The following is a 12,476-nucleotide window of genomic DNA, read 5'->3' as shown; positions in this document are numbered from 1 at the left end:
TTCTCAGCTTGTCAGCGTCGTCCATTTACTGCAGTGAATAATGAAAGCCTTATGGGGCCATTAAACTCGGTCATAAACCTGCCAGGAGTGACATAAATTATGCTGCTGATTTGTGGCACGAGGCTGAAGTGACACAGTCCCCCTCCGCCCGGCGCAGCAGAGAGAAGCCGAACAGACGGAGAAGGATGTTTAAAGTCCATCATGCCTTCACATTTACATTAAACTCCCTTATTCAGTGTTGACAAGAACAATGACGGATCAGTTTGGAGCTCGTCCTCTGGAAACAGCGCCGGGCTTTTCGTTCGCCTAATTCAATTAACTCGGCAGTAAATCTTTGGTTTTCTGAAGGGAAAGCGCTGACTTGTTATCGTTTCCTTATTATGTAAAGTAAACGCAGTCCTGACTGCATTCATAAAGCAGGCTGCTTTTAATCTGCTGACGCTCCGAACGGCGTGGCAAACAGGAAGCAGCTCACGTACTCCTTCCTGCGCGCCGACTTGCGTTTCTCCTCGTTCGGCTCGTGCGCGGCGGCGTCCCTGAGTTTGACCTCTGACCCCGGAGGAGTGGCCGGGATGATGTCCAGCTGAAGGTCCTTGCTCTAGAAAAGAGGGACACTCAAAGATTAGAGGGCGTACTGAGGCATCATGGGAGTGAATTAGGTTTTAACTGGGGATGGATATGGGATATGGGGGAATAATAAAATCTGACTTGTTTTCATGCCAGATCAGATTTTGTTTTCTTGCACGTTTTCTAAATAATTACAAATGACAGAAAATAATTTTGACAAGTGGCTTTTACTCCCTTCTGTGAGTTTACAACCAAATATTAGGACCAGGCAATGAGAATTTAGTTTAATCATGAGAATATAGTGATGTTATTAAAAGAATAAAAAACTGAATTTTACCAGAAGTTTTAAGATTACAAGCAATTTATTTTAATGAGAAAAAAACATGGATAGATCATTTTCTATCCAAAGACAGTGAATTTGGCAACAAAATGTCATTGCCTGGCTGCACAAAAAATAAATCTGACTTTAAATACATGTAGATATATGAAATTGTTACTGGGGAAAGTAAGAAAAAAATATTAGGACCTTTTTCTCGTATTATTTAGACCGTATTGATGCAACATCATAGCTTTCTCACAGAAAAGGAAAACAAAAGAAATGACCCTTATAATTTGTCGTAGAGTTGACCTGAATTCAAAGTTTAAATGAACAGAATCTGCTAGTCAAACAATATGGCCGCCCTGGGCGTCGTGACATCACTCTGAACTATGGAAACCCAAGGATTGAAATGGTGAAAAAACAAATCCAGATTTCAACAAATTAAATTTTCAAATGCCAAAAATCTGACTAATGGCTCAAACAGATTCATCGTCCAGCCCTGATTTTAAGCATCGATCACCCGTACCGCCTTGTTGGAGTCTGACGGGATGCCCAGGGCTTTCTCCAGGCTGCTGCGGTACTTGTCCATGCGCAGGGAGAAATCTCTGTAGCGTTTGTCCACGGCCGTCACCCACTTCTTAATCTCCGCCGCGTGGCTGTGGCCTTTCTCGCAGAATCCGTCGGCCAGCTGGATTAGCAGCTTCACGCGCTCCTTGGTTTGCTTTAGAAGGAGAGCAGAGTGAGTTTAATATTCAAATCTGCAGAAGATGACATTAAATCTGTGTTGTTGCGACCTCTGACCCTGGCTGTGATGTGGAAGTCCTCGTGCTCCTTCAGGAGTTCCTGCGTGTGATGGATGCTGGAGCCGGTGGATGTGTGTGTAGACAGGTAAAACTCCCCGGTGTCATGAATCCACTCCAAAGCCTAGACACACACACACACACACACACACACACACATTTGTTTGACACTGTTACGTGTCTCTGTGTGTCCTCTCCCTCTGAATAAACCACAGCATTCCCGTCAGCCTTCCAGGTTTCTGTCTCTGGATGTGTTTCTGTACCTGCTTGGCGCTGCGTTCAAACACCACGTACTGCTGACACTGGTCCAGCCGCCGCTTCCTCATGGTCCAGAAATGCAGGACTCTGTTTTCTCGCTGCAGCAGCTCGTTCAGGATGTCTGAACACAAAACAAACAGGAAGGATTTCAGTGGAGACCTTTAACTCTGTGACGGCCGAGTTAAATCAGGAAGATTTTAGAAGTAGTGTAAATTATTTCACTTTTTATACATATCCACATGTGAATAATACGTAAATCAATTGCATTCATTTCTACAGTTCTTCCACTTAGGAACCCTGAGTCTCCATGAATAATTAACTTAACAAATCTCTCTTTGATTGTTTTGCAGCTCAACCAGTTTAAAACATGTAATCTTGCTCATTTGCTCATCTATACCCAGTGTTAATTATACATTTTTGTATTAATAATTGAACTGGCTTTCTGTTTAGGCTGACTAAGACATCCTTGTATTCGTGCTTTCACCAAAATAAATAACTTCTAACGCTGCATCCAAAGAGCCAGCCAATGTGACAGTCTGAACAACTAGATGACTATCTTTTCACCCTCAAAAAAAATCTGAATTGTGCTCCTTCTGCTGTTGTGAATCAGAAACGAATACAACTGCTTTCAAGGCGTCTGCAGTCTGAAAGGTCATGTTGCATTTTATCTGACTTTTACGTCATTCATGTGAGACATGCGTCATAATTCTGCACCAGAAGACAAATTGAACGTAAGCAGTGGCTGAGAATTATAATTATAAAATTCTGGAAGACGTCTGTGTAACTGAGCCGCATCGCATCCCAATCCCACCACGACTGGCTCCGACTTCGCATCCAAACTGATTTTCCTGTAGAAGTCGATGCTCCACATGAGGCTGTCTCTGTTAGTTGTGTTTTCCTTTTACTATCTTCCTTTGTCTTGTTATGATCTGGTGATACTGTCAGCTGCCAATGCTGAATAAACTTTAAAATCATGTTATCCACTATTATTTGTATAAACTGTCCGCTGCTGTGTGACGATGTTCTGAGTCACATCGGGGATGTAAATCATTCACACACAAGTCTAAATTCAGTCACAACCTCTAATAGTATGAACGACCAGGCAAAAAAATGAAAACTGGATTTGAGCATCAGAGCCTGCTGTATGAACGCAGCCTCAGCTCCCTTCAGTAAATTATCCATCACTTACTTTTAACCTGTTGTTCCGGCGCCTTGACGTGGCTCAGCATCCCCGGCATGTTGACGCTGTTTCTGTGCATGTACTTCAGGAAGACGTCCGCGTTTCTTCTGGCCAGAGTGCAAGCCTGGCAGAAACGTCAGAAAAGTCAGAGCAGAAGTGTGACCAAAGACTTGGATTGGTTTCATTTTCACAGGACGCGTCGCACCTTGAGGAACGCCTCCTTCTGCTCCAGGTGCTTGCTGATCATGGGGGTCACATGGTCCGTCTCACAGTTGGGTCCCAGCTTGTCAGCTCCTCCGCACCAGTCCTCCTCCCTCTTGTACTCCTGCTCCAGGCTCTCCAGCACGCTGCACACCTGAACACAAAGTCAGTCAGAGACACAGAGCAGCGCTTTAAATGGACAGAAACAGCAGCTGGGCTTCGTGTTTTAACATCTTATTTATACTTTTACAGTATTAGGGTTTTTTTTATAGGATACTGTTTTGTAGGTACAATGCAGGACTAGAAAAGGAAAAAAAAAGGAAAAAAGAAAAATGAAGAGAAAAACAACAGAAAGAGAGAGAGAAATAGAAAAAGAGAAAGAAAGAGAAACCATTAAAGAAAAAGACAGAAAAGAAATAGAGGAAAAGAGACAAAGAGAGAAACAAATTAAAAAAAGAGAATGACAGAAAGAAAGGAAGAACAAAATAAAGAGAAAGATAATACAGAAAGAAAAAGAATAAGAAAAAACAGACAAAAAAATAAAAAATTTTAGCAACACATTTTTTTCAATTAATAAAAATTATGACATTGGTATATTACACTAGGGCTGTTGTAAACGAATATTTTAGTAATCGAGTAATCTATCGATTATTCTTACGATTAATCGAGTAATCGGATAAAAAAAATTATAAAATGAAATATTGGTAAATCTGCCATAATACCGGTGTTACTATCAGATGTCAATATCAGTCCAATTTTTCATATTTGAGCATCCCTAACAGTTGCTTTTTTGTAGTTTAGAAAACTAACCTGTAACAATAATAGCTCACTTTCTAAGTTAACCAGAAGAAAAGTTATAGAAAAATCTGAAATTATATTGAATTTAATAACAAAGAGGCAGGCTCACAAATATGCTTATAAAAAATGTCTACAATCCAGCTTTTAGTTTATGTATTCATCTTCAGTGAGTTTAATAGATTAATTAAACTCACCTTGCTACCTAACCTGTCACGCTTTGGGTTTGAAAATACGGGAAATGCCGCCTGGAGTGGGAGGAGAGGGCGAATGAACGAACGTAAGATGGGGTGGAGGGGAGGAAATAGACCAGCGGACTGACGAACCGTTAGACCGGGGGACGAACACGGGGGGAAGCAATACGGGATATTTACGACATCTTCACTGGTCACACTCAGAAACTCATCTACTAGCCATGTACGATGCGCTCCGCCACCCGTTTCTTCAGACCGGGATATGAAATTTATTGTGCGGTTCGTCGGTAAAGCTACATTTACACGGTAAGCATCAGCTACTCAGCCGCCCGCCCTGTTCAGGCTATCCGCTCACCTCAGCGCTCTTCCCGCCGTTCGCTTTCAACCAGCAGCCCCGGAGGAGAAATGCTGCCGTACTCCAGGCATTCCCCCAGTCATTTTAAGGATGCTTATTGGTTCCCCAAAAACGATAAAAAGTCGGGCATTATCATCAATCAATAAAATCCCCACGGGCCAATCTTGAAGATTGGACTTTATGCCGCTGAGACTTAGCTTTTGTCAACAACTCAGAGGCGGAAGTGAGAGCTCCGCGCAACGTAAATGAAGTCCCGGCCGGAACACGGTGCGCTAACTAATAAAACATAAATTAACGAAGCTTCGAGGCAGGTAAATTTTCCTCGAGGAATTTTAGTAATCGAGGTACTCGAATCATTCGAGGAATCGTTTCAGCCCTATATTACACCCTAAGAGACATTAACATAAACAGCTAACTGTCCATAAACTACCAAAAGCAACATTGTTGAAAAGCACAGAAAGAAAAACTCAGTCAGGTTATTCATCAATAACAAAACCAAACAGAAACCAGATGTTTATTGTTTTTAACCATCAAAGTCATGAAAATTTTTTGTGTCAACTTTTTCCTCTGCATTGTTTTTTATCTTATTTCTCCAAACATAAATTTCATTTTTTTTGTCCTATTAAAAAGATGCAACAATTTCCTCTTAGTAGAAAGACAAATAAAGAAAAAAGTGTGACTGGGTCTTCTACCTGTTCAGACGTTTTGTAGAAAGCCACGGAGGCGTTGACCAGCTTCAGTCGGTCCTCCATCTTCAGCATGAGCTGCTGCCAGTGGGAAGCCACGTTCTCTGCACAGTCTCTGATCAGGTCCATGTCGTAGTGGTTGGCCTGCAGCAGAGCCTCCGCCTTCTGCTGGACCTGCAGGGCGCTCTGGTGGGTCTTCTGCAGAGGGACGAGAAGAGAAGAGGAGGCTTCAGTCAAATCTGAGCAGAAAACTGGAATAATGGGAAAATCCAGTATGGCTTTACCTCAATGGCGTGCTGGAACTGTTCGTGTTCCCGCTGCAGTTGCTCCGCCTCCTGCAGGGAGCTGGCCGTGATTAGACCGGCGTTAAGCATCGATTCACCGTTTCGGATCCAGCCCAGAACCTGAGGCGGCAAAAACAAAGCCTAAGCCTTCATTTGCATCTCTTTAAAACTCTGCCGGCATGACGCAGCCGTGTGTGCGAGTCCAACCTGCTTGACTTCAGCCTGCAGGTGCCTCAGCTGGACGCACTGCTCCAGGTGCCGGCGGTGCTGCTCTGCTGCCAGGTCCAGCTCCCGCTGCTTCTCATGGAGGAACTCCAGCAAGTCCTGAACCCGCGTGGCCATGTCCACGTCGCGATCGCACAGTAACTCCACGCCTGCACAGAGACGGGACAGTCGCATTACCCTCCAATGAGATGACCTGACTACCAGGCCACACTTGTAAAAAAGGCTTGTAATAACCATAAAAAATACTTGAAAGTATTTGGCATGTAACAGTACTCAGTATAAAAACCTACAATGTACATAAAACTCTGATCTAAGATGGTCTGAAGATCAGAGAAGCTTTTAACTTGCTCTTTTTTACAACACTTTTGGAAAAAAAATAAATAAAATAGTTTCTGTTTTCAAACTGAGTCTTGTTATACCAACTGAAAAGTTGTGGAAAATCAAAGAGTAAGGAAATTATCTGAATAAAAACATTAAAAAATGTATTTTTTTTTTTTTTTTAGAAATTCACATCTGTAAACCTGAAGATGATCAAAATGACTAATATTCTGTTTATATATTTTCTGTGTTCACTGCATGTTGCATAATGCAGCCTCTCCTTGCGTGCGCTCACACAGCACCTATTAGCATTTAGGTTCACAGGTGAGTTATTATGGTTGGTGAGTGGGAGCCTCTCATCACCAACTCTGAGTGAATCTGACCCGGGACACCTACACAAGAAAACTAATGGAGCCAACACAGAAATCAGTAGCAACACGGAGCTGAACATGAGCTGCAGCCTGATGTGGTGGGCAAACACTCAAACACACAATGTGGGGCAGCAAATAAATAAGAAGGGAAAAGAATTTAAAAAAATAATAACTTTACAGACACGTTTCAATGTAATATGTGTAAATCCTGTTCCCAGCTCCCTGCTGGAGGGCAAAAACCTGTTCACAGAAAATGATGTGCTAAAGAAAAAGGGACGTAGTGCTTAGCTACTAATCGTCAACACAATGACAATCAGATAACGAGGTCCGATGATGTCACATTTCACAGGTCAGGAAAAAGTGTTAATTTAAACAAATACAGAGGGAGAGGGAAGAAGGTCAGATATGCTAACTTGACTTTGACAACCTTAACATGCAGATGTGCTACAGAATTTGGTTTGTTTCTGTTTAGTTGAAAAAAATAAGCCGACTCACATACCAACTCTGGCAGATCATCAGTGGAGCTGATGTTTAAATTAGCTAATCAGCCACAGCTGCGTTCAGACGATCACTTATTAAGAATCACAAAATAAATATCAAGCCTGAAGACGCGATACTGTAACGGACTGAATGTTCTGTTTGTTGTGTGGGAAATGTTTGTGGGTTTTTATTGTTGAATCTTGATGCACTAATGGAGCTGTTGTAAATCAGTTGCTGTGGCAACAGGTCTGTGTGTAGTGTAGAAAGCGTAAGAAAAAAAAATTGTTGATTTGAGTTCAACAGTTTTTCTGCATTATTTCCCGTTTCCTGTGGCGCACTGCACTAAATTAATAATCTCTCCATCTTCAGGTTTCACTTAGGTAACAGAATAGTCCTGCTGCGGCAGATTGTCTATGGATAGCAAGTAAAGGAATCGTCTTTTTGCCCTCCAGCGTTGGGCACACAGGTGACAACAACACGCAACATGTCTATAATCTATCAAAGACCTGAGGTTTTTTACAGGCAGGCGGGAGCTCACCTGACGCCTGGACTTCGTTGACGTATTGCAGCAGCTCCTGCCCCTGGTGGATGACGTCAAACGTCAGGTTGTTCATGGTCAGGGCCTTGTCGGCATGGTGTTGGAGCCGCTGCTCAGCCAGCGTCAAGTCCTCCGTGTCAAAGTCGCTCTTCTGACCCGTCAGCTCCTCGTTCCACGACTCCAAGTCTGAGATGATCTGATGAAGGATTACGAAAAAGTTAAGACGCTATGAAAGAAGAAATCTCATTCCAATGCACTGCAAGTTAAACATGTTTACAATCTTGCTTTTTTTTAATCTTGAAGTAAAAATGTTTATATTTTTGTACAGTTTTAGTTGTCGTTCTTTCACCCAATGGTATATTTTTTGTCTGTATGCACCGATTAATGATTAAATCGCTAAATTAGATGATGACTTTTTCAATAATCGATTAATCTCAATTAATCGTTTCAGGCAAACTGATAAGTCTTGGGATTTTAACTGCTAACTCCAAACACTACAATGCGCCCTTGTGACATCAAAAAATCAATCTCCAACCTTTTTAAAAACATATATTATTATTCACAGCACACAGTTTCACCATGCCTCCCTTACATCAATGGCGTCTCTCTCGAAGATGCGCAGCTGGAGGAAGAGATCCAGCTTGATCTTCCTCTCCTGGAAGAGCTCCTCCATCTGAGCCTGGGCCTCGTCCAGCTGCTGGAGGACGCTCTCGATGTGGTTGATGGAGCTGTTGTGGGGCGTCTTGTTGCTGGAGATGGCAGAGTCCCTGGAAGAAAAAACATTCGCAATTAAGCCATAATCTGCAGAGTGCAGCTCTGAGGAGCTATAAAAGATCCTGCAGGGCATCATGCCAGTCAGGGTGAGCTGCTCTGGAAAGTGCTGTGCTGGTATAAAATGCTGCGGCAGCACCAGCATGGAAAAGAAGCGTTAAAAAATAAAAAGAGTCTAAAGCTATCTCTAATTTGCTAATCGGCTTTTTACTTGAAATTTAAATCCACAAGTGGTTTCACAAAAAGGCTAATTATGATGAGGTGGTGTTGGTGGAGAACATGTTGTGCACTCCAACAGCTCAGTCCTACACGCAGAAGGTGTGTGAAGCTACAGTTCCCTCTCGGAGAGAGAGAGAGAGAGAGAAGGAGAGAGAGAAAGAGAGTGGCGCACAATTAGACACACGTTTATAAAAGTGGTCTTATGTAAGAACCCGCTGCGGAGCCAAGTCGCCAGGGAGAGGGTGGCGAGCACAAAGAGAAAAGAGGGAGTGAGGAGAGGCACTGGAACATCCTCTGCATAAAAATAAAGCTGGACAGCCGCATCCACCTCTCTCACACCGCCTCTCATCATCGCCGCTTGCCGTTTTTGGGCTTAATGCACTTCATTAACGTCTTCTAGGGAGATTTCTCTTAGCGTATATTTAGCTTTGTTGAGTGTTGACACGTTTATTTCAAATTACAAATCCACTCCTGCCTGAATTAGAGCTACGATGAAGAAGACAAGCATCAAAGACGACTGTTTGTTGTACTCTGGTTTACTCAGGTAAACGGTGTCTAAACTTTGCAGCCGAGACAGTTTTGGACTCAGACCTGAACCTTCAGAGACACATAAAGACAGTTATAAAGTCAGCCTTTTATCACCTGAACAGAAGAATATCCAAGATTAAAGGACTAATGTCTAGATGTAGATGACATAGAGCACTTTGAACTGCCTAGTCGTTGAAATTTGCTACACAAATAACCTTGACCTGACTTAGCAAGTTATAAAAAACACATGATATTATTACTGTTGAATATTACATTTATAATATTGCTTACATTTACACCATGTTTTTCCTCACTTGCCTATTTGATTCCATTATCACATTGTTAAAAATGACCTTCAGAGAGCTTCAGTATCTATAAATATGTTATCAAGTGCAGGAAAAATCCAATGAACTAGTTGAACATAAAAACATGCAAAGTAAATTATAACAACCTACCAGATATTGTGCTAAAGAAGTCCTATGCAACCACAATTTTGCACATTGTGCTATTCGACTAAACATAAAAATAGAGATAGAATCAAATGGTTTAGCTTAAAACACATCGAAATGTTTAAATGGCCCAGTCACAGTCTTGACCTTACTCAAGCTGAGAAGAATCTGTGAAAAGAATTAAAATGTGATGCTTACAGAAGCTCTTCATCTAATGTGACTCTGCATGAATTATTTCATAAAGAAGAAATATTAAGTCTCTAGACGTCAAAAGCTGCGAGAAACTTGAAAAGACTTGAAAGTGTAAATGGGGCAAAAAGTGATTCTACTTAATAATGTTTAAGCAGGACTGAATGTGAAAACCTGGTAAATATTTTTAGTCAAATATTTTGAAAACCAAAAGTCAATAACCAAACTCTCAATAAAAAGCCTTCAATTGTGTAGTTGCAATGTGACAAGATGTAAAAAAAAAGTGTGGAAAATATAAAATAACTGTCCTCTCATCACTTTTACAGTAAACTTACTGTTCTCCTTTCCGTCTCTACAAGTATAGAAAGAAAGACATCAAAATGTGTCATGAAGAGATAAAAATGAAAGAGAGTCATCACTTCGTATCTTTGACACAGACTTGCCTCAGAGTACAGACAGGTAGAGAGAAACTGGGGGGAAAAACATGATGAATAATCTCAAGTATTTGGCCCGCCTCTCTGCACCTGAGCTGCTGGATGAGGTCCTCGCCCTCCTTGATGACGTTGACGGTGACCTGCAGCGTGGTCTGCTGCTGCTGGCCGAAGCGCTTGATCAGATCCTGGACGGCCTCCACGGACTCGGCGTAGACGTCGTCCAGCAGCTCCTTCTGCAGTTCCTCCAGCCACGTCCACAGCTGGAGACGGAGGCAGACGTCAGCCTAGGCAGCAGCTTTTGTCTCATTACGAACGACCCTGTGTTTGGTTTTTATCATCCGTGTAACCGCACAGTAAATCATAGTATTTATAAACGTAAAGCTGGATATCTATACACAAAACCGACCCTACAGACATACCTCCACTAAAGTATTTATTTATATTTCTCTGACTAATTGGACTGAACATGTAATGTACTCCACGCTTCACTTCAACAGGTAATTTTGTTCCCTCCCTCAGAGAGCTCTCATCTCATCGGTACAGGCACACAGCCCACCATCCACTTCAGCGCTGTGTCACCGTCGCCTGCCCACCTCTTTGACGTGCGTGTGGAAGGCGACAGACATGTCCAGCAAGACTTTGCGCTGCTCCACGCGGCGGACAAAGTCTTGGATCCTGTCTTCGAGCTGGTGGGCGGCCTGGTAGATCTCCTCCGGGTCGCACTCTCCCGTCTGGGCCAGCTGCTCGGCCGCCTCCAGGAGCTTATCCGCATTGGTGTAAGTGTTCTACGGAGAGACAGAGACGGAGAGAGAGGTGGGTTTCAACAAGGGGGCAGCGTGAAGCGAGCGAAACGTCTGTTATGAAAGAGACGGAGGCACCGAGGAGCAAAGTGAAAAGCAGGATATGCAGATGATGATGAAGAGGAAGAGAGAGATGTTGAGGCAACAAACAGAAACAGGAGGCAGAGTATCAAGAGGCTGATTTTACAGAAGATTTTTTTTTTATTGAATTCATTGAGATTTTAAATCCAAAGACACTAATTAAAGTCTTTAGATTTTTGTTTTAATAAAACTAATAACTAGATTAATAATTGTTATTTCCTTCAAGTGTTTTGAGGCATTTTAACTGTCAGATGTCATGCTATGTAGCTTTTTACCTCTAGTTTTAATACGGTTTGCTTTATGTTTTAGACAAAAAGCAAATCACAAGTTAAAATATTATATATATATATATATATATATATATATATATATATATATATATAAGTTCAAAGTAATATGGTAGAAAGTTTTTATCAGGTGGTTCAAAAATCTAAACTCTGTCTTAAGGCGTTCAGGTTTAAATTTATGGTCTTATAGTTAAATATTGTAAATTGAAAAAATGTTTTTTAGAAAAATGTAACATGTGCTTATGTCAGCAGTTCAATTTAATTCAATTTTTAGATTTTAGCATTTTTGTGAATAACTTTACCAGTATGGAGGTCTATTCTGGGAGCAAAAAACTGGAGAAAAATACTGAAATTACTGAAAAAAACTTTTAGGGTACTGTAATCCCTAATAAAACTTCCAATTTGAGTTCATTAAAGTTATTTATTCCCATTATTTGCATCTATTTTCATCTCACCAGCTGATGTCGGGATTTATATTTAATTTTATGCCAACCAAATGTAGAAAAACTCACAGAAGCCTGCTTTTAATGCAAACAGGTTCCATTTTATTTCTAAAATAAAAGCAACAATAACAGTTGAGTAATATTCCTGGCTTGCAGATGTTTAGATGTTTAAGGTGAACAGTTAGCGTTGCAGAGCGTCTCTGTGTTAGTTATAATCCAGACACAGACCTGAGCCACTTCCTCGAAGTCCTCGTGGCGTTTCTGCAGCGCTCGGGCTCGGTGGAGGGACTTTCCCACACCCGTGTGTTTGCTGAGGAAGGCCTCGCCGTGGTTTTCTATCCAGTCCAAAACCTGGGAGGGAAAAAAAACCCACCAGATTCACCAAGGAGCTGGGAGCGACTGAACAAGGGGCGACCACCAGGGGGCGCGCTGTGACAGCGGAGCTGCAGAGTGGTGGAACTGTTAAGATGCGAAGTAAAGTCGTGTTCTGTGAAAAAAAACAAACTCTGAGCCTTGCTCCCGTCCTGCATTCAGTCACGATGTGAATGGAGGAACACCATCTGCACGGACATATGACCCAGTTCGGTTACCGCAGCAACAGTTGCCATGTCAACACACTCGGAAGCAGCCACGGGGTTTGTTTCTTTTTTTTGTCAGGCAGGAACTGTATTATCATATTTGGACTCCGTGATGAAGGCGTGCTC

General features: G+C 42.0%; 1 protein-coding gene across 1 annotated transcript in view; it reads right to left on the bottom strand.

The window, feature by feature from the left end:
- LOC106922640 (triple functional domain protein) overlaps positions 1-12,476 on the bottom strand; it is an 84,007-nt gene that overhangs the window by 23,089 nt on the left and 48,442 nt on the right. The window contains exons 13-26 of the mRNA XM_014995222.2: positions 12,001-12,123; positions 10,755-10,946; positions 10,252-10,421; positions 8,164-8,338; positions 7,572-7,767; positions 5,847-6,013; positions 5,640-5,759; positions 5,362-5,553; positions 3,330-3,479; positions 3,134-3,248; positions 1,950-2,065; positions 1,688-1,810; positions 1,413-1,607; positions 480-598 (exon numbers count right to left, since the gene is read on the bottom strand). Coding sequence (XP_014850708.2) covers positions 480-598; positions 1,413-1,607; positions 1,688-1,810; positions 1,950-2,065; positions 3,134-3,248; positions 3,330-3,479; positions 5,362-5,553; positions 5,640-5,759; positions 5,847-6,013; positions 7,572-7,767; positions 8,164-8,338; positions 10,252-10,421; positions 10,755-10,946; positions 12,001-12,123 — 2,153 coding nt within the window. The remainder of the gene's footprint in view (positions 1-479; positions 599-1,412; positions 1,608-1,687; positions 1,811-1,949; positions 2,066-3,133; positions 3,249-3,329; positions 3,480-5,361; positions 5,554-5,639; positions 5,760-5,846; positions 6,014-7,571; positions 7,768-8,163; positions 8,339-10,251; positions 10,422-10,754; positions 10,947-12,000; positions 12,124-12,476) is intronic.

This window comes from Poecilia mexicana, unplaced genomic scaffold (assembly GCF_051168715.1).
Source record: "Poecilia mexicana isolate PSO_F unplaced genomic scaffold, ASM5116871v1 scaffold_11, whole genome shotgun sequence".
NCBI lineage: Eukaryota > Metazoa > Chordata > Actinopteri > Cyprinodontiformes > Poeciliidae > Poecilia > Poecilia mexicana.
Note: the sequence above shows the minus strand (reverse complement) of the source record. Positions and strands in the feature narration are given on the sequence as shown.